This window comes from Cebus imitator, unplaced genomic scaffold, assembly GCF_001604975.1.
Source record: "Cebus imitator isolate Cc_AM_T3 unplaced genomic scaffold, Cebus_imitator-1.0 Scaffold9, whole genome shotgun sequence".
NCBI classification, from domain to species: domain Eukaryota; kingdom Metazoa; phylum Chordata; class Mammalia; order Primates; family Cebidae; genus Cebus; species Cebus imitator.
The window spans coordinates 11,934,355-11,956,680 of NW_016107324.1; the positions used below are offsets into that span (position 1 = coordinate 11,934,355).

At 42.1% G+C, this 22,326-nt stretch overlaps 1 protein-coding gene and 1 pseudogene across 7 annotated transcripts in view; one reads left to right on the top strand and one right to left on the bottom strand.

Moving 5' to 3' along the window:
• LOC108314943 overlaps positions 1–1,329 on the bottom strand; it is a 2,425-nt pseudogene extending 1,096 nt beyond the window's left edge.
• An 18,449-nt stretch (positions 1,330–19,778) lies between these two features.
• FRMD5 (FERM domain containing 5) overlaps positions 19,779–22,326 on the top strand; it is a 328,629-nt gene continuing 326,081 nt past the window's right edge. For all 7 annotated transcript variants that reach the window (XR_005202962.1, XM_037744666.1, XM_037744677.1 and 4 more), the window contains exon 1: positions 19,779–20,130. Coding sequence is in view for 6 of the 7 variants with exons in the window: in XM_037744666.1 (XP_037600594.1) it covers positions 20,029–20,130 (102 nt within the window). In the remaining variant the exon portion in view is untranslated. The remainder of the gene's footprint in view (positions 20,131–22,326) is intronic.

Sequence of the window (22,326 nt, forward strand, 5' to 3'; positions counted from 1 at the left end):
GCTTTCCTGTTCACATTAGCAAATGCATCATGAAGACAGTGCCAAATGCACTAAAAGTTCCTTGATTTACTGAAACTTCTGAACTTTATTTTACTGATTTATTATTTTTTTTTACTGTACTTTAGGTTCTGGGGTACATGTGCAGATCCTGCAGGATTGTTGCATAGGTACATACATGGCAAGGTGGTTTGCTGCCACCATCCTCCCGTCACCTATATCTGGCATTTCTCCCCATGCTATCCCTCCCCAACCTCCCGACCCCCACTGTCCCTCTTCTAGCCCCTCCCAACAGACCCCAGTGTGTGCTGCTTCCCTCCCTGTGTCCATGTGTTCTCATTGTTTGACACCCGTCTATGAGTGAGAACATGGGGTGTTTGGTTTTCTGTTCTTGTGCCAGTTTGCTGAGAATGATGGTTTCCAGACTGGCATGAGATGGTATCTCAATGTGGTTTTGATTTGTATTTCTCTAAGGACCAGTGATAATAAACATTTTTTCATATGTTTGTTGGCCCCATATATGTCTTCTTTTGAAAAGTGTTTGTTCATATCCTTTGCACCCTTTTGAATGGGTTTGTTTGTTTTTTCTTATAAATTTCTTTTGGTTCTTTGTAGATTCTGGATATTAGCTCTTTGTCAGATGGGTAGATTGCAAAAAATTTTTCCCATTTTGTTAGTTAACTGCCAGTTCACTCTAATGATTGTTTCTTTTGCTTTACAGAAGCTCTGGAGTTTAATTAGATCCCATTTGTTTATTTTGGCTTATGTTGCCAATGCTTTTGGTGTTTTAGTCATGAAGTCCTTGCCTACGCCCATGTCCTGAATGGTTTTGCCTAGGTTTTCTTCTAGGGTTTTTATGGTGTTAGGGCTTATGTTTGAGTCTTTAATCCATCTGGAGTTAATTTTAGTGTAAGGTGTCAGGAAGGGCTCCTGAGGCTGGCACTCACCCACTGTCACAATGTCACTGATCTGGACACCCCTGAAGCACAGGGACAGGTGTATGGACATGTTCTTGTGGTGCTTCTCAAAGCAGTTGTACTTGCGGATGTAGTGGAGGTAGTCTTGGCAGATGATGATGGTCCTCTGCATCTTCATCTTTGTCACCACGCCAGAGAGGATCTGCCCTCCAATGGAGACATTAACTGTGAAGGGTCATTTCTTGTCAATGTACGGGCCCTCAATAACCTCTTTGGGTGTCTTGAAGCCCAGACCAATGTTCTTGTAGTACCGAGGGAGCTTCTCCTTGCCAGTTTCTCCCAGCAGGACCCTCTTCTTGTTTTGAAAAATGGTTGGCTCTTTTAAGTAGGCATGCTCCATCTGAATGTCCACCATCTTCCTGATCGCCTGAAAAAAGGCTGAACTTTAAGAACTACAAAATCCAGTTTGAAGGAGGATATAAAGATTAGAAGAAATATAGCACAATAGTCCTCTAGGATTGCTTGGGTTCAACACCCAGTTCTTCTAACTATATGACCTCTGGTAAATTACTCAAGCTCTCTGTGCTTTAATTTAAACATTTAAAAAAATTATTGTTATTATTTTTCTGACCAGGCCCAGTGGCTCACGCCTGTAATCCCAGCACTTTGGGAGGCCAAGGCAGGTGGATCACCTGAAGTCAGGAGTTTGAGACCAGCCTGACCAACATTGTGAAACCCTGTCTTTACTAAAAATACAAAAATTAGCCGGGTGTGATGGCAGGTTCCTGTAATTCCAGCTAATTGGGAGACTGAGGCAGGAGAATTGCTTGAACCTAGGAGGCAGAGGTTGCAGTTAGCCGAGATTATGCCATTGTACTCCAGCCTGGGTGACAGGGCGAGACTCTGTCTCAAAAAAAAAAAAATGTTATTTTTTTAAAGATGAGGTCTTGCTATATTTCCCAGGCTGGTCTTGAACTCTTGGCATCAAGTGATCATCCTGCCTCAGCCTCCCAAAGTGCCGGAACTACAGGTGTCAGCCACCATACCCAGCCTCTATGCTTTAATTTTCTCATTTGTGAAATGGGGATAATAACAGAACCTACTTCACTGGATAGTTATGAGGATTAAATGAGTTAGTTTATATAAAGCACTTAAAACAGAGCCTAGCTTATAGTAAGTTGCATTAGTCATTATTATACCCCCATATGCAAAACCTTGTATTTTCTTGAAATCTCTGCCAACGGAACTAATTATTTTATTAGTGCAATATCCTTTCAAATCCAGTCAGTGACTCAAAAGTAGGAAATAGACATATGTCTACCTTTTCACAAGCAGATAGCAATGTGGGTAAGGAAAGGTATGGATTATGTGTATATATGTGTATAAGAGCTATGTATGTACAAGTAGCCTCGATCTCAAAGTTTAGACCTCCTACTTCCTTATGAGAATTGTATTCTGCCCAGTAGGTTGGTCAAATGACTGTCTTGTCTTAGGGCAGGACCAACATGTTCTGATTAACTATAGGTGGACAAGGTACATTGAATCAAGACAGGTATAAGATAAACCCAGCTGCAGGTTCTAGAAGGAAGTCCAGCCTCAATGGTACACATCAGAAGGGAGGATAGACTGGGAAGTTGTTAATAAGAAGGAGGAATAACTTGGAGCTAGAGAATTTTTCTAAACTGGATAGCACAGTGCTGGGTAACCCAGAAAAAGGAATATGCAGAGATCCAGATAAACAGCCTGCTGTTTGAGTCAGAGATGTTGCAAATAGCAGCATCTGCAATGGGGGAGTAATAGGAGCATATTGGACTCTGAGGGATTGTGATTTCTTGGTGTATTAAGACAAGGGAGCCAATTAAAGGAATCAAAAAGGAGCTCAGATTCCAGAAGTAGGGCCCAGATCTCAGAAATTTGAACTCTGTTGAAATTGCAGTATAAAACCAGAATCAGAGCAGCAATGGCAAACTCACACTGGGTGTTGGGATAAAGACTGGTCAGGTTGGTCATAGGTATGGGTTGGGTGGAACCTTCAGGTCCAAAGGGCTCAGCTACATGGATAAGAAACATAAAAGAGGCTGGGAGAGGGAGGGAGAAAACAACAACTGGATGTTTATAAAGGACAGTGAGGCAGTTCTTCAAGCATTCTTTTGACTTTATAACATTGCTTTTCAACAAGCAAATGTGAAGTGTGTTAAGACTTGCATTAGTGTTGTAACTTTCCAAATAAAAGCGTCCCTAAAGGCCACTTCCTATCTGATTTTTCCCAGTAAATGAGGCAAGCAATTTTAAGATCTTCCACAAAACATCTAGCCATCTAAAATGGAGAGATGAATCGTTCTGCTTATACAAACAAGCTAGCTATTAGAGGGTGGTTGAGGTATGCTGCTCATAAGATTTTAGGGTATCTTCCATCTGAAATCTCAATGTTCTCAGTATGAAAAACCTGAAATCTGATGCCTGCGTAGGGAAATATCCACCCAGTAAACCCAAAAAAGCAAATGGATAATGCTGGCCATTTTGCCTTTCTGACATTTCCTTGGGAATCTGCAAGAACCTCCCCTTTTCCCTCCCCCAATAAGACCATTTAAGTGTGTGTGAACTACAGAATACTAAATAAAAAGTTTGGCCAAAACCAACCATGAAGCTGCAAAAAACAAAACAAAACAAAAAACCTTTGAGTCACAGAAAGTACCGTTTAACTCTGGGCACTCTTTCAGTGAAGGAATGGTAATGGAATGGTGGTCCTAAAGAATGCCTCATGGTCCTTAACAATGCCTCAGCCCTGGCTACATTTCTGAGTGATGGGTAGGAAAAAAAAAAAAAACAACAGCAACAACAAAAATAACTATATTCTGGCTGGGTGTGGTGGCTCACACCTGTAATCCCAGCACTTTGGGAGGCTGAGGCGGTGGATCACTTGAGCCCAGGAGTTTGAGACCAGACTGGGCAACATGACAAAACCCTGTCTCTACTAAAAATACAAAAATGAGTTGGGCGTGATGGCATATGCTTGCAATCCCAACTACTCAGGAGGCTGAGGCAGGGAAATCACTTGAACCCGGGAGGCAGAGGTTGCAGTAAGCCGAGATGGCACCACTGCACTCCAGCCTGGGTGACAGAGCAAGACTCAGTCTCAAAACAAACACACACAAAACAAAACAAAAAAACTTGCTCCCTAGAATTCAAGGAAGAGTCAGGCATATTTAGAATGACATAAAAACTTAATTTGAAAAATCACAGCTGGGCATGGTGGCTCATGCCTGTAATCCCAGCACTTTGGGAGGATGAGGTGGGCGGATCACAAGGTCAAGGGATTGAGACCATCCTGGCCAACATGGTGAAATCCCGTCTCTACTAAAAACACAAAAATTAGCTGGGCACGGCGGTGCGCCTGTAGTCTCAGCTACTCCGGAGGCTGAGGCAGGAGAATCACTTGAACCCGGGGGGCGGAGGCTGCAGTGAGCCGAGGTTACACCACTGCACTCCAGCCTGGTGACAGAATGAGACTCCGTCTCAAAAAAAAAAAAAAAAAAATTACATTTTGTGATTACCAGATTAGGGAAAAGTAATGATGTTTGGAAGGAAAATTGCACTAGGTGTAGAGGAAAATTACCTTCTGTGAGAGTTGGATGCCCTGTGGTTGCTCTTGGATTAATTTGCCTCCTTACCTGTCATTGGTCACAACTACTTTTTGTTGCAGGAAAAAAGTTCCTTTCCATAGCTATAGTCTTAACCTGTTGTCTTTAAATAATGTAGCTAGATCAGTTGAGCACATGGGAATCAGAGACTAAAAGAAGCACATTAGGCATTCAATAAATATTTGCTGAATGGATGAAATGCTCAGTAACTATTAAAAGATGATGATATTCTGGCCAACACGGTGAAACCCTGTCTCTACTAAAAATACAAAAAAATTAGCTGGGCATGGTGGCGTGCGCCTGTAGTCCCACGTACTCGGGAGGCTGAGGCAGGAGAATTGCTTGAACCCTGGAGGACTAGGTTGCAGTCGGCCGAGGTCACGCCACTGCACTCCAGCCTGGCGCCTGGTGACGGAGTGAGACAATATCAAAAAAAAAAAAAAAAAAAAAAAAAAAAAGATGATAATGACAATGGAAAGGAAAGGGGACAGAGGAAGGCATGGACAGCTGCAGCTCTAAGGCAATTGGCTTGCCAATTACACTGCTGAAACCACAACAATCACAGTTTTCAATTACTTAGACGCTGGTTCTCCAGTCTGTGTATCATCTCAGATTTTTTGTTTAGATTTTCTTTTAAGCTGACTCCCTTTTAGTCCTCCATTTAATGTCTATTAATCCACAGAGAAGAAGAAGGAACAAAAGAGATTAATAGTAGCTAAAACTTTCCAATGTGTTCTCTGTGCAAAGGCTTATCTCATTTTACTCTCACAGTCTCTCATAGAGAGGGACTATTATTATAACTGTTTCACAAATAAGGAAACTAAGCCTTAGCAACATTCTCAAGGTCACACAGCTGGTACATAGCAGAGCTAGAGTGTAAACTGGGATTGTTGGAACCTAGAGCCCATACCCTTACCCATGTTCTCTTGCTTCCATGCTACTGAGTCTTCTAACTTGTTCCTAGTGCTTGAGAGTTTACAAAGTCCTTTGAAACTCCCTCTTCTTTTCTTTTTTCCTGGTGTGTAAATGTGTGTTGTATTGATTTATCAAATTGTTTCTTTTTGTATCTTTTGAATTCTTAGGCCCGAAAGTGCGTCTGTGCTGCAATGTTTGTTTCAATCAAAACTAAGCATGTACATAGTTTAGGAGTCAAATAGTTCTATTAGGGTGATTGAAAAAAAAAAAAAAAAAAAAAAAACCCATCAGGGCTGGGCATGGTGGCTCATGCGGATAATTCCTGTTACTTGGGAGGCCAAGGTGGGAGCATCACTTAAACCTGGGAAGTAGAGGCTCCAGTGAGCTGGGATTGGGTCACTGTACTCCAGCCTGGGCAAGAGAGTGAAACCCTGCCTCAAAACAAAACAAAACAGAAAAAATCAATTACCTATGCCTCAATTTCTGCCCCCCTACCCCTACCTCACCCCCACAATAACTTTTAGCTATTTTAGCTATTTCTTTTGTATTTGTCTCAATACTTCTAAATAATATGCTTATACTGCTATTTCTCTTTTTTGTTTTTTTCTTTTTTTTGAGACAGGGTCTCACTCTGTAGCTCAGGCTGGTGTGTAGTGGCATGATCATGGCTTACTGCTGCCTCAGCCTCCAAGGCTTAAGTGATTCTCCTACCTCAACCTCCCAGGTAGCTGGGACGACAGGTATGCACCACCACACCAGGCTAATTTTTTTATTTTTAGTAGAGATGAGATCTTGCTATGTTGCCCAGGCTGGTCTTGAACTCCTGAGCTCAAGCAACCCTCCTGCCTTGGCCTCCCAAAGTGCCGGGATTACATATGTGAGCCATTGTGCCTGGCATATATTGCTATTTCTTGATTTTTTTAAATTTAGGTGTTATCTATGAAAGATATATTATCTCTTTCAACTATTCCAACCCCAGCCTACCCCAGTCACACATACTTTTCTATCCATTATCTCAATGTAGTTATGTCGGTTAAATCAGTAATAAGTATATTATTATGATTATGTAAATTCTTATACATGTGCTATGATTATTTTCCTTTCTTATACAACTTTTTGTTTTTCCTAAAGTTAATACATACTTTGTTTTTATTTTTCTCTTACATTGTTTTAATATAAGGATTACTAACTTATAACCAAATTCTCCCCTAAAAGTGTTTTTCTTCTCATTACTGCATAGTCGAGCATATTAGGTAGTCTTATCAATTTCATTTTCTTGAAAACACTTGGGAGCCATCTGATTGTTTCCATTCAGACCTGGCTTATTTTCTAGACTAGCTTCACAGCTATCTTTCTGAGATCAAACCTCACCATTACTCTGAGACTTTACATTACCTCTTTCTGTGTTAGATCCTATTTCTAGGATCCTATGTGTATTAGTCAGCTTTTAATACTTTTTTTTCAAGAATGATTCCAAAATATGAGTGGATAACAACAAAAAAGTTTATTTCTCATTTTCCTTAGACATCCTCTGTGGGTTGGCTGCATCCTCTACTCCATGTTGGCTTTTTCCCAGGACCCAGGAGCAAGCTTTATCTGGGCCATGCCAGTCTTTTGGAATAAAAGATCAATAATATACACCATTTTCACTTATGTTCTATTGTTCAAACCAAATCAGTGGTCAAGTTTAGTGTCAGTAGGGTAGGTGGAAATAGAGAGGGCAGTGAATATTTGAAGACATAACACAATCTTTTTGTGTGTGTATATGTGTGAGTCTGGCTCTGTCACCTAGGGTAGAGTACAGTGGTGTGATCTCGGCTCAGTGCAGCCTTGACCTCCCCAGCTCAAGTGATCCTCCCACTTCAGCCTCCTGAGTAGCTGAGACTACAGGAATGTGCCACACCACACCTGGCTAATTTTTGTATTTTTTGTAGAGATAGGTTTTTGCCATGTTGCCCTGTCTGGTCTCGAACCCCCGAGCTCAAGTGATCCTCCCACTTTGTCCTTCCAAACTGCTGGGATTACAGGCGACATAACACAATCTACCATGTATTCTTATTTCTTTGTTTGCTCTGACATTTTTGGGAAGCCCATCCCTCAAAAGCTTCCTGAAGGATACATAAGAATATAAGATACTGTGTTCTTAATATGCCTAAAAATGTCTTTTTACTCAAGTGTAGTGTATTTAGATATAGAATTCTAGATTTGAAATAATTTTTTTCAGAATCTGTAAATGCTGTTCTACTATTTTCTTGATTCTAATGTTGCTGTTGAGAAGTTCAATGTAATTCAAATGCTTGTTTGTAACTTTTTTTCCCTTTTCTGAAAGCTTTTTTTGTTCCTAGTGTTCTAAAATTTCCCAGTACTATGTTATGGTGTGGATTTGTTTCTATCCATAGTAATTTGTTATGGTGTGGACACTTGGTAGCCACTCTAAATTTGGAAATTTTCTTGCATTATGCCTTTGATAATTTTTCGTCCTCCATTTTTCTCTGTCTCTTTTTTTTAATACAGGGTCTAGCTCTATCGACCACATGCTTGAGTGCAATGGCATGATCCCAGCTCACTGCAACCTTGACCTCTTGTGCTCAAGCGATCCTCCCACCTCAGCCTCCCGAGTAACTGGGACTAAAGGCACTCGCCACTATACCTGGCTAATTTTTAAAATTTTTATTTTGTAGAGACAGGGTCTCTTTATGTTGCTCAGGCTGGTTTCAAATTCCTGAGTTCAAGCGATGTTCCCATCTTGGCCTCTGAAACTGCTGGCTGGGATATGAGCTACCATGTCTGGCCCTCACCCCCTATTTCTATTTCAATTCAGTTTTATTTTTAACTTATCCTATTTTATTTTACATTTGCAAATGTTATATTTTAATTCTCAGAATGCTTTCCCCCCTCTTTTTCTAAATGGCACTCCAGACTTATTTACTGGATATAAGATCTTCTAGCTCTATTAGGATATTTACTAATAATTTTCATTTTGAAATTTTTCTTTTTCCTACTTAGTTTTTCTGTCCTCCAAGTTACCTGTTTTCCTTTTTTTTAAAAGCCTCTATATTTTATGTTAGAGATATTTCTTAAATTTCTGGTGACCCCATTCTAAAATTCTGTTTTAGTCTCTCCAGAGAATTTAGTCTTCTGGTGGGGTGAAGAAAAAAAGTCTCTTGGCTGCACAGAGTCAGAGAAGGTAATTGCTTCTTTTTGTTTGTTTATTTGAGATGAGGTGTTGCTCTGTTGCCTAAGATAGACTGCAGTGGTGTGATCTCGGCTCACTGCAGCCTCCGCCTCCCAGGTTCAAGCAATTCTCCCACTTCAGCTTCCCGAGTAGCTGGGATTACAGATGCATCACCACACCTGGCTACTTTTTGTATTTTAATAGAGATGGGGTTTCACCATGTAGTCAGAGAACGGAATTGCTTTTTTTTGGTTTGAGATGGGGTTTCACCATGTTGGCCAGGCTGGTCCCAAACTCCTAACCTCAGGTGATCCACCCTCCTTGGCCCCCCAAAGTACTGGGATTACAGGCATGAGCCACCTTGTCTGGCTGGGAATTGCTTCTTAAATTGACTTTCTAACAATTGTGTTTTCAATTCTACCTTCATTTCCAAAAGAACTGGGTAAATCAATTTCTAAATATTTTGTACATTCCACAGTGCAAATCAGGCTGCTTCTCAGCTTTCCCTTGCTAGGTTTGGATTTAGCTTGCTTGGTCTTGCTTGGTTTTGCTCAATTATTACTCATCCATATGCATTATGGATTCCAAAATGTTGTTGTTATGGCTCCTTTCTATTAAATCGGTCTTTTAGGTTTACGCCTTTTATTCCTTTTTTTCTTTCTTTTTCTTGAGACAGGGTCTCACTTTGTCACCCAGGCTGGAGTGCAGTGGCACGATCTTGGCTCTCTGCAACCTCTACCTCCCAGGCTCAAGCGATCCTGCTGCCCCAGCCTACCAAGTAGTTGGGACTACAGGCGTGTACCACCAGGTGCCAATTTTTGTATTTTTTGTAGAAATGGAGTTTCGCCATATTGCCCAACCTGGTCTCAAACTCCTGAGCTCAAGGGATCCACCTGCCTCAGCCTTATAGTGCTAGGATTATAGGCATGAGCCACCTCACCTGGCCTGGTTAAAGCCTTTTAAAAATCACTTTATTGTTGCTTTAGTGGTTTGGTATGACAGCAGAGGTAAATGCATGTGTTCAATCTGCCATTTTTAAGCAAAAGTCTTAGGATTCTCAGAACAACCAGAGAAGGTATTATAATCCCCATTTTACAAATGAGAAACAGAATTTAAATGCTTTGCCAAGATTACATAGCATAAGAATGTTAAAGCTGGGTCTTCTGACTCCACATTCAATGCTCTTTCCACTAAATTCCTAAAAATGAAGGCTGTATAATGTAGTTGTTAAAAATACAGTGTTTGGCACCAGTCACTTGGGTATGAGTCCAGGACTTGCCTCTTGATTACTATGTTCTTTCAACAAGTTATTTAGTCTCATTGCGCTGAAAGTTCCTCATCTATAAAATGGAGATGATAACAATAGCACAATCTAACCACAATATTGTGAGAATTCAATTAGATAATATATGTAAAGTACTCACGATAGTCTCTGGCATATAGTGAATGCTCCCTTATTACTATAATGGAAAAAGTGAAATGATAAGGTGTAATAATGATTTGCAATTTTAATTAGTTGAACTATGTCCAGGAAAACTGAAATTAATTCCGCAGACATTTACTGAATAATTAGAATGTGCATTGTGGAATGTTTATTCTTCCTTTTTCTTCTGTTTGAACCCCTTTATGAAAATAACTTTGATTTGCAACTACTTCAAGCCCAGTTGAGCTCAGCTGAGTTCTGAATAAGATAGAAGAATTAGGTAAAGTCACAGATTTTTCTTTACACCAATAGCTAATGAAATGAACAACAAAAATACATTGACAAAGATCAAATTACAGCTACAACAAGGTAAAGGGGAAAACCTTACACACAAGTGAAATGTTACCAAAAAAAAAATGCAGGGGGCAGCCATGGTGGCTCATGCCTGTAATCCCAGCACTTTGGGAGGCCTAAGCAGGTGGATCACGTGAGGCCATGAGTTTGAGACCAGCCTGGCCAACATGGTGAAACCCCATCTGTACTAAAAATCCAAAATTTAGCTGAGCGTGGTGACACATACCTGTAATCTCAGCTACTAGAAAGGCTGAGGCACGAGAATCACTTAAGCCCAGGAGACAGAGGTTGCAGTGAGCCAAGATTACACCACTACACTCCAGCCTGGGTAATGGAGTGAGATTTTGTCTCAAAAAAAGTGGGGCAGTGAGACAATAAAAGAAACAGAATATTCTGGTCCAGTAAGGTGTGACTCCTCGCCTTGCCTCTATTCTTTAGAAGCCTGTAGTCCTTGCTGCTTAGGAGACTGAGGTGGGAGGATTGCTTGAGGCCCAGAGTGCAAGACCAGCCTGGTCATCCAAAGTGAAAACCGCTCCAACCCCTGTCTCTACAAAAAAATATTTAAAAAATTATCTGAGCATGGTGACATGCACATGTAGTCCCAGCTACTTGGGAAGCTGAGGTGGGAGGATCACTTGAGCCCAGGAGGTTGAGGCTACAGTGAGCCATGCTTGCATCACTGCACTCTAGCCTGGGCAGCAGAACAAGACCCTATCTCAAAAAACAACAAATGCAACACTAACAACAACAACAAAAACCTCAAAAACTATGCATTGATTTCAAAAATTTCTTGCATGAAAATAAACTAATTCTAACTTTTTTTTTTTTTTTTTTAAATAAGATGGGGTTTCAGCATGTTGGTCAGGCTGGTCTTGAAATCCCGACCTCAGGTGATTCACCCGCCTTGGCCTCCAAAGTGCTTGGATTACAGGCATGAGCCACCACACCCGGCCAATTCTAACTTTTTATAACATGTTGAACAGGACTTAGTTTGAAGCACTAAAAAGGATAAGACATCAGTGTGAAAAGAGCCCCTATCAGAGCAATATGAATTCTGTTAAAATTGAACTAAGAACAAACATCAAACTTATGGTGGAAGCTTGGGTGGAGGAATGGTGAACTCATTGATGCTTTATGAAAAGTTTATGGGGACAATATCCCAAATAAATCAGCAATTTACAAATGGATAACTCGTTTTAAGAAGGGACAAGATGATGTTGACAATGGAGCCCACAGAGGCAGGCCATCCACATTTATTTGTGAGGAAAAAATCTTGTTTATTCCCTAATTGAAGAGAACCAATAATTAACAGCAGAAATAATAGCTAACACCACAGAACTCTCAACTTGTTCAGTTTATACAATTCTGACTAAAAAATTAAACTTGGCCAAACTCTCCACTTGATGGGTGCCAAAACCGTTGCATCCAGATCAGCTGCAGGCAACAGCAGAGCTTTCCAAGGAAAATTTAAGTAAGTGGGATCAAGATCCTGAAGCATTTCTTCAAAGAATTGTATCAGAAGAGGAAACATGGCTCTACCAGTTTACGATGGCTTTACCAGATTGTGCTGAAGACAAAAACACAATCAAAGCAATGGCTTCCAAGATATGGCAATGGTTCAGTCCAAGCAAAAGTGGACCATTCAGGAACAAAGGTTATGGCAACAGTTTTTTGGATTCTCAAGGCATTTTGCTTGTTGATTTTCTGGAGGGCCAAAGAACCATAACATCTGCTTATTATGAGAGTGTTTTGAGAAAGTTAGCCAAAGCTTTAGCAAAAAAAAAAAAAAAAAAGAAAAAAAAAAAAAAAAAAAAAAAAAAGGAAAAAAAAAAAAAAAAAAAAAAAAAAAAAAAAAAAAAAAGCCTGGGAAATCTTCACCAGAGATTTCTCCTGTACCATGACAACGTTCCTGCTCATTCCTTTCCTCTCATCAGACAGGAGCAATTTTCTGAGAGTTTTGATGGGAAATCACTAGGCATCCACCTCACCATGCTAGTTTGGTTCCTTCTAACTTCTTTTTGTTTCCTAATATTAAACAAAATCTTTAAAAGGCACACATTTTAATGTAAAAGACTGCATTTACATGGTTAAATTTCCACGATGCTCAGTTCTTTAGGGATGGACTAAATATCATCATTTTAAAAAGTGGCTTGAACTTGATGGAGCTTATATTGAGAAATAAAGGGGTTTTTTAAAATGTTTATCTTTTAATTCTCTTTTTGTCATAAACTTTTTGAAGTCTCCTTGTATGATTGCCAAAAGCTATAAGTATTAGAAACCCTGACAAAATAGAAATAATAGAAACCACAAAATTGGAAGTTGGAATATGGAGGCAGGAGAAGGTGTACAAATACTAAATATTTCAGAGAGCAAGTGATCAACTGACACTATTTTGGGTTTTTTTGTTTGTTTGTTTTTGTTTTTGTTTTTTTTGAGATAGAGTCTCATTCTCTTACCTATGCTGGAGTGCAGTGGTGTGATCTCGGCTCACTGCAACTTCTGCCTTCCGTGTTCAAGTGATTCTCCTGCTTCAGCCTCCCAAGTAGCTGGGACTACAGGCGCACGCCACCAAGCCTAGCTAATTTTTGTATTTTTAGTAGAGATGGGGATTTAGTTGGCGAGGCTGGTCTTGAACTGCTGGCCTCAAGCAGTCTACCTGCCTCAACCTCCCAAAGTGCTGAGATTACAAGTGTGAGCCATGGTGCTTGGCCAAGAAATATGAGTTATTCTGATTTCTTCTTTGTATATTTTCTTTGCTCATATTTTTTGGGCTATCTCATATATTTGCTGCCTTTCCCCTTTATATCTTTTTTAAACCAATGTATATTGAATATCAATCTACATAAATATATGACTTAAAAAATGTTGAAGGAGGCCGGGCGCGGTGGCTCAAGCCTATAATCCCAGCACTTTGGGAGGCCGAGGCGGGTGGATCACAAGGTCAAGAGATCGAGACCATCCTGGTCAACATGGTGAAACCCCGTCTCTACTAAAAATACAAAANTGAACCCAGGAGGCGGAGGTTGCGGTGAGCCGAGATCGCGCCATTGCACTCCAGCCTGGGTAACCAGCGAAACTCCGTCCCAAAAAAAAAAAAAAAAAATGTTGAAGGAATTTTTCTGGTTGCAGGGGACTGTAAGTTCTCTGAGGATTGGAGAAGATGCATTTTATTTACCTTTGAATTCTGTCAGCACATGACATGCCGACTGGCACATAGTAGATCACCAATACTTTTTTTGAATAAGTGAATTAATTTGCTTTGTTTCATTCACATTTATTGCTAGAATAATGGCTGAAAACTAGCTGGAAATATAAGAAAAATGAGCTATAACGGATTGGAAAATATAATAAAGCCTGTCACCCAAATCTGGGAGACCTATTATAAATGCTTCTGATGCTTCATTAGAGATAGTCTATTTTTTTCAGAATCCATTTTCCCCCAGCAAATAAGTTCTTCGTACTCTATTAATCCTTTACACTGCTATCAAAATTATCATTTTAAAACACAGATCTGATCCTGTCACTTCTCTATTTAAAAACCTCCAATAACTGCCTACTGACTATGTAACAGAGTCCAAACTCCTAAGCATGTCAGTGAAAGTCCTCCAGGACCTGGCTTCAGTCCATCTCTTTCTGGCCAAGGCACCTCACATGCTATCCATTCAGGGAAACTTACAGTTTCTGGAGCATGCTATACTCAACCTTATTTGGGCTTCTGTGTCTTTGCTCATACAATTTCCTCTACTTGAACATCACTCTCCATCCCATACCCATCTTTTCTGCCTTCTTCACAATCAAGAGACTACTCCAGTCCTCAAGGTCCAACTCAAATGTGCTTTCTCTATAAGGCTTCACTGTCTCTCCTAACTAAGCCTACGTAATTGTACCATTTATTGTGCTCTTGTAGTACTTCGCCCATGCTCCATGTATTGTATTATAGCTAATTTACATACATCTAACACTGTCTTCTACACTGTGAAGAATTTTTTTTTTTTTTTTTGAGATGGAGTCTTGCTCAATCACCAGTCTGGAGTATGCAGTGACGTGATCTCGGCTCACTGCAACCTCTGCCTTCCGGGGCTCAAGCGATTCCCCTGCCTCAGCCTCCTGAGTAGCTGGGATTACAGGCGCCCACCACCATGCCCGGCTAATTTTTTGTATTTTAGTAGAGACGGGGTTTCACTTATGTTGGCCAGGATCGTCTCAATCTCCTGACTGTGATGCGTCTGCCTCAGCCTCCCAAAGTGCTGGCATTACAGGTGTGAGCCACCCCACCTGGCCAGAATTTTTTTTTTTTTTTAATCAACTTCTTGATTTATTTCCTTTTCCCATATCTGGGCTATGTCTTAGATATTCTAGAATGTTGTTACAGTGCCTAACACGTAGTAAATGCTCAGTAAATGTTTGTAGTTTGGCATTTTAAAAAGCACTTGTACTGCTTATATTTCCAAACATCAAATACCTCTTCTACATCTAATAGGAGCTAGCCGAAAGTCCTAAGGTTAGGTAGAAAAATTGTCTCTCAAACTGTATGTGCTTTTCTGTCCTGATGGAAAGGAAAACTAGAGCATTTCTTCAAGGGCCGAGTACTCTGGGAAAACTACATGAATTGTTTAATTACTCATATTCAATCAAGTAGACATGTATTACTCTTAGAAAACTATAAAGCAATCATTAACCTGAATATAAATGCTTTACACTGAGAAGCAGAGTGCTCCATTTGAATATGCAAATCTTTGTGTGTGGAGCAGAAGTACTGCTTCTGCAGACATTGATGTAAGAGAGAACAGAAAATCTGTTTCTTTCTTCTTTGTGGATTTAGAGCATATATGTGTCAATACATTGTTATTTCTGTGGAGATGTGAATCTCCTTTTGAGCCCCTGCTCTTTGGAGAGCAGAAGCTGTGACCTAATAAATATTGGAAAGCAAAGACAGGCATGATTTCCACTGCTTACTGGAGAAATAATTATATATAAAGGGACTGGACTGGCTTTAACAAGGCTTTACCTTAACCCACATGTAAAGAATGAATAATTTAATCTTTGTGAGAAATGTGCTGATGTTGACTATTGTGTTCTGATATGATGGCCCTGTTGGCTCAGAGGTCAAGGTCATACCCTCGTGCATGCAGGTTGGGGTTTCCTCCAGAAAAGTCGATATTTCCATGGTCAGTCATCCTACGAAGAGGTAGCACCTGGGACAGAAAATGGGACTTGGAAAGTGGACCCTAACCTGGGTGAGGAGAGTTGTTTTTTTCACAGTGATTGGAAGTAAATGCCTAAGACATAGTTAGGGAAACTCTTGCTGGAGAGGGGAAGTTGTCTTCTGTCACATGAACCAGAATGGAAGCCTGACAGTAAGGCCAGGCCTGTATCTAATTCATAGTCCATGAGGCTTTGAGAGTAGCCATATCATACTTGCAGGTTATACTTTGGATTATTCTTTTTTTCTAAATATTGTTAGGAGTTACAGGCTGGTCTTAGCTGTGTTGAGGGAAACTTTGATGGGAAGGGCCTGCGTTTGTCATGTCCTGGTGAGGCAGTGCCCCTTCCTGCCAAAACACAAAGCAATGGTGAAGGTTGCATTGGCTAAAGAGAAAGATGAGTGTCCCAGAACAGCAGGTTATAGAACATCTGAAGCAGAGACACAAATCAAACTGATGAATGCTTTGTTCAGTTATTTTAGGCATATGTGGGAGATAGTACCTCCTCTGAGGACTCCCTCATAGTAGAGACAGGAAAGAAATTCAAGAGGGCTGATATTCTGATAATTTGGGAGGTGGGGGTCCAGAGCCATTATAATTTGGACTGCGTTTTTTTAAAATATGGCCTCCTTTATACTCAAAGACACATGAAAGCTATGGCACCCTGGTTCTCAAGGACAAATGAGGCCTTTTATTAAACAAACCCTTTCCATCCTTGGCATCCTGCTTAATAGATTTGACAAAAACAAAGACAAACAAAACATTCCTCGGTTTGGTTTTACTTTTTATTTTATTTTATTTAGAGACAAGGTCTTGCTCTGTCGTCCAGGCTGGTGTGCAGTGGTGCAATCATAGCTCCTGGCTCAATTGATTCTTCTGCCTAGTCTCCAAAAGTTCAGATTGGTTTTATATAAGCCCTTCCTTTCTAGTTCCTCTTGGGCTTCTTCTCATGAGCTTTGTTGTGGAGGCATACATCTAGATCCTTTCGTTTCTTCCATTATTTTTTCATTCTCTGTTTTCCTCACAAAGTATTTTGTATTAGAGAAAGAAGGGAGAGTTTGAAGTTCTCTCTGAGTATTATACCTAAGCATGAAATGAATATCTAACTGGTCTTTCAGTAAGGTGAGCATCTAAGCAGATACGCCATTTTTTTATTACAATTTTTTTTTTTTTTTGAGGCAGGATCTGTCTCTTTAGCACAGGCTATAGTGCAGTGATGTGATCTTGGCTCATGGCAAGTTTCTCCCCCGAATAGGCTCAAGCAATTCTCCCACCTCAGCCTTTCCGCTAGCTGGCACTACAGGTGTGTGCCATTACACCCAGCTAATCTTTGTATTATTATTATTATTTTCATTGCTACAGGGTTTCACCTTGTTGCCTTTGTGAGTCTTGAACTCCTGAGCTCAAGCGATCTGCCTGCCTTGGCCTCCCAAAGTGTTGGGATTACAGGCATGAGCTGCTGCACTGAGCCGTAGATATGATTTTCTCAGATTGAGCAAGGATGCTACCTAACACATTGGCATAGCAGACACAATCTCACCCCTATTGATTGCATCTATGGCCATACTTTGAAAAAAGACTGCATTCAGTTTCTTAGAGCTTTTCTGGATTAATAGTGCTTTGCCTTTTTATTCTAACAGCTGCTTATTTGCATAACATGTTAAACACACTTTCCTACCATTACACTATTGGGCTTCCTCTAGCTTGGACATTTTTTCTTGCTCTTGTTGATTCTATAACAAACAGTAACTTTTGCCTTCGACAAGCTGTTCTTGTTTGGACATATATATATATATATATATATATATTTTTTTTTTTTTTGAGATAGAGTCTTGCTTTGTCACCCAGGCTGGAGTGCAGTGGCCCCAACTTGGCTCACTGCAACATTGCAGCCTTTCCTTCCTGGATTCAAGCAAATCTCCTGCCTCACCCTCCCGAGTAGATGGGGCTACGGGCGTGAGCTACCGAGCCAGGCTTGAAACATTTCATTATCTTCTTCCAGGTATATAACAAAGCTGAGTTTTGTAGACTATCACATTGGCATATTAATAATTTTACTTGTTTCCAGGATCTTCCTGAAATTTTGAATTTCTTCACAGGGCTTCTTCCTCTGGGATTTAAACACTGTAGAATATCCATGAATTCCATTTACTTCAGTTCAACATTTATTGAATATCTATTATGTTTCAGGCATCAGACTGTCTGCTTCAGCTACAAAGTAGTGGAGCCCATGCCTGATTTTATGCCTGCAACACTTGACTTACTGTTTCTAGAATCATAACTAACTCCACCAGAATTACATTGAAAAGGGAAACGTGCTTCTCTGGCTATTAAATGCCACAAAGGAGAATGAAACCAGTAAGAGCAGTCCAGGTTAGTATGGTAATGAAAAGGAAGAGGAAGAGGAAGAGGTGGAGGAAGAGATAGATAAAGGGAGAGAGAAAGAGAGAGAATGAATGAGAATGAGTCTCCTCATACAAAAAAAAAAATTGGGAAAAGTATTGGAATCCGAAGACACTAGTTTTCTAGGCTAATGTAGAGCTTCCTTTTTGTTATATGTTATACCTATACACAAGAACAGTGTAAATGAAAATAATAGAAAATTATGCCTATTTTATTATTTTAAACTAATATATTTATTACATTAATGTTCTATGTAGACACGATTATTTATTTATTTATTTTTGAGAAGGAGTTTTGCTCTTGTTGCCCAGACTGGAGTGCAGTGGTGCGATCTCGGCTCACTGCAACCTCGGCCTCCCGGGTTCAAGCGATTTTCCTGCCTCAGCCTCCCCAGTAGCTGGGACTCACCAAGCCCAGCTAATTTTTGTATTTTTTTTTTTTTAGTAGAGAAGGGGTTTCACCATGTTGGCCAGGATGGTCTCAATCTCTTGACCTCGTGGTCTTCCCGCCTCAGCCTCCCAAAAGTGCTGGGATTACAGGCGTGAGCCACCGCGCCCGGCCCTGTTTATGTATTTATTTTTTGAGACAGAGTCTTGCTCTTGTCCCCCAGGCTGGAGTGCAATGGCCACTACCTTGGCTTATTGCAACCTTTGCTTCCTGGGTTCAAGCGATTCTCCTGTCTCAGCCTCCCAAGTAGCTGGGATTACAGGCATCTGTCACCACACCTGGCTAATTTTTTGTATTTTTAGTAGAGACGGCAGTTTCACCATGTTGGCCAGGCTGGTCTTGAACTCCTGACCTTAGGTGATCCGCCGCCCTGGCCTTCCAAAGTGTTGGGATTACAGGCGTGAGCAACTGCACCGGGCTGACACTATTATTTTATAACGTTTCCTCCCATCAAGAACCTTTGAGAGAGAATATTATGTTTCTTAGTGAAGTTTTTGGTAAAAAACTTGAAGTCTGTAGATTTGGGGTGACAAAGAGAAGGAGACAATTCCTTGTGATGTATAGCTCCTGGCATACTTTCGTGTTTTTTTGGGAAAATCTGAAGACATAATTCCAGCTCTAAAAGTGAAAGGAGAAGATTCATGCTTCCTCTGCTCCCTACCAGCTGAAGGAGCAGTCTTCTTTTGTCTGCTAAAATAAAAAGAAGGAGGCAAAGGGTGTTAGAGTGGAGAGTTTTTTGGGGGATTAAACCCGGGTACTTCAGAACCTCTGAGGTCTCTTTAGCTTTTATTTAAGTAGTTCTTCTTCCCCAAAATAAGAGGGTTGGAGCAGAGGCCAGACGGTGCAACTTAGGATACAGCACAGGTGGGGGCAGTCGCCTGATCTGGAGCGAGAGGTACCCGCATTCTGCAGGTGCAGGGACTGTGATCCAGCACCCGCAGCCTCCCCGCTCCGGCTCCCAAGAGGGCGGGAACCGCGGTGTTGCAGGGTGCGGGGCTTAGCTCCGGAAACACAGCTCAAGTGTATTTCAGGTGGCAGGCATCAATCCAGTTAGGTGCTCACACCTGGCCCGGGGGAGGGGAAACAGCATCCATAGGAACCACGGGGAGGACAGGAGCCCCTCGTTTGGGACGCTAGAGGGCTGGTCCGGCTTGACTAGATCCGACTGCTTTTCTGTGATTGCTTCTTTACTCCGCCCATCATCCCAGTGTCCTATCTCTATTGGCTCTTCGGTCTGCCACTCGGTTCCGCCGCGCTGATTCCCATTGGCTCCCTCAGGTTAAGGCCCCGCCCCGCGAGCTGGGCACTGGCAGTGGGGCGCCGAGGAAACAGAGCCCAGCGTTTGATCTGGGCTGGGGGGAGGCGGTGGCGGCTGAGGCAAAGGAGGAGGCTAAGGAGGAGGAACGAGGCCAGCGGGAGGCAGCGACAGCGACGGGGCCGGGGTGATGGTGCAAGTGCCCGGGGTCGGCGCGGAGCTGCCGGGCTGAGGGACGCCTGGTTCAGGGTCCGCAGCGCCGCCGCGTCGCTCCCGGGCGGGCGGGCGGGCGGGAAGATGCTGAGCAGGTTGATGAGCGGCAGCAGCAGGAGCTTGGAGCGCGAGTACAGCTGCACTGTGAGGCTGCTGGACGACAGCGAGTACACCTGCACCATCCAGGTCAGCGCCGCGCCGCCCCGCCCCGCCCGCGGAACCCCCTCATGCCCCGAGTCCGGTTAACTTGGCGGTCGGCAGCCGCCGCCCGGGGGTCGCCCCAGCGCCGTGCTTTGTCCGTTCCTGGTTGCGGCGGACCGCCCCAGTGCAGGGTACCTTCACTGGAGCCCCTGCCGGAGCCCTGGCACCCGGTGTGTCACCGCCGCCACGGGGCGAGTCTCCGTGTCCCACACCCCCAAGTCCTCCCCTGCCCTCCCGGGGTGAGGGCGCCCCGTCCTGGCTCCTCGAGCCCGCCCGGGTAGGGTGCACCTTTCCCGGGCGCCCAGAGGGAGGCGGGCAGGGCGGTAGGCTCGTAGCCCGGCCGCCCCGTCGGGGGCGCAGGCTTTGGCTCTCTGGCCAGGCAAGGACGTATGGCTGGCTTTTCTTATCTTTCTTTGGTTGGAAGGATAATGGTTTATGTCATAATTCCACCCCCCCCCCCCCGCCCCCCAAGCATTTGTGAGTCAGAGCTTTCGGAAGGTAGAACTGAATGCAGCCCATGCAGAGTGGCCTATTGAAGGGAGCCCAACCCTCTGGGCTTTAGAGGTTTAGGCCCTCCCGGCTTTCGATCCCCAAATCTTATTGTGTTGGGCGGTTCTGGGGGGTGTGAGGTAAAGATTTAGCAACAAGTCCCAGCGATTTGGGGCTTGGCAGTGGAAGAATCGGCGACTTAAAAAAACGCCAACGATACGGTAATGCTGCACAGCGTTTCTTTCAGAACCTGGTATTTTTGAAGGGATTTTTACCTCTTGCTCCTGTTCCTTCACTACTGCTGTGTGCACGTCAGGAGTAGTAGTCTTTCCCGGGAATGCAGTCACAGCCCTCTCTCCTCCTTTATGAGAAAGTCAGAGATTGAAAACATTGACTATGCTCCCGTGTTTAGTTCATCAGCCAGGAGGATCCTGCGCTCATCGCCGGAAACTGCTCTTTGTGGAGAAGCAAATTGAGTTAGACCCGGAGGGGTCTCACCTGATCCTTTGCCTTTACAGCAGGAAACCAGAGGAGGCTTCTGGCTCAGATGTGACAGACAAAAACTGTCGGCCTGGGTCCTATCCTCGGTGTCTCCTTGCCCCCTGCCTCCTTGTTTATTTTTGCTGACAGTGCTCAATAGCGGAAAATAGCCGTGTGTGAGAAAGATGCTGGGTACTGTATGAGAGCAGCTGCTCTCTGCTGACTCTGTGCTCAGTTCAGCCTTCTCCTCACTTTCCCTTTTCTCCCTCCCCTCGAAACCAGCTCTGGGCATTAAGTGCTGACTGCTGCCAAAGATACATGAGGGCAGAGAAAGAACACAAAATCTCTTTTTAAGGCCACTTAAATACGGACTAAGCAGTCATAAAGATGCTAGCCATCAAGTGAAAGGATTTTTGTAGTTGAATATGATAGAGAGATGCTGTGTATTATTTCCTTGCTGAATGAGTGGAATACTACTTTTTGTTCCTATTTTATCGTTGTGCCATACCAGTTTTTTTGTTTTTTTGTTTTCCTGGGGTAGGAGAATACATTGACTTGACATCACCATTTCAGTATATTGTCTAGAGCTTTTTAAAAGTCTTTATCCTTTTGTTTTAAAATTTAAGGCATTTATCCAATAGCATATCAAGGGCAGTGTGAGCTTTAGGCTGCATGAGTCCTAAGAATACTTTTGGGGTATGTGAAATAATTTCCAGGGCAGGTCATTAACTTTTGCCAACGTCTGGAATACAAATGAAACACAATTCACATCACCATTTCACTGGAAATGATTGTTAACCTTGTGGTTTTAAAGTATTGCAAGGAGGCATATAGTTATTTTTTTCCCCCATTAATGAAACCTTTGAGGTTGCTTATTGGTATTATAATTGTGGTAGTTTTTATTGCTATTGAGGAAAAGAATATTTTTGAGTTAAACAGGACTTACTGGATTTGTGCCATATCCTACTATGATTGTACTTATTTTCCTACTGCTCTCATTTTACATTATTACAATTTAATTTTATAAAATACCTAGGCCACTTAAAAATTAAGCTTAGTGTAATATGGCCACACTGTAGTAAGTGTCCACTGTCTAGACACATTAATGATTGTGCATTATGATTCTTGCATAGAATCTGAAAAACACAGGGATTGTAAAGTATGTGTAATGTTGTCATTCTTTGGCATCACTGTTATGAATTGCTTTTGTTT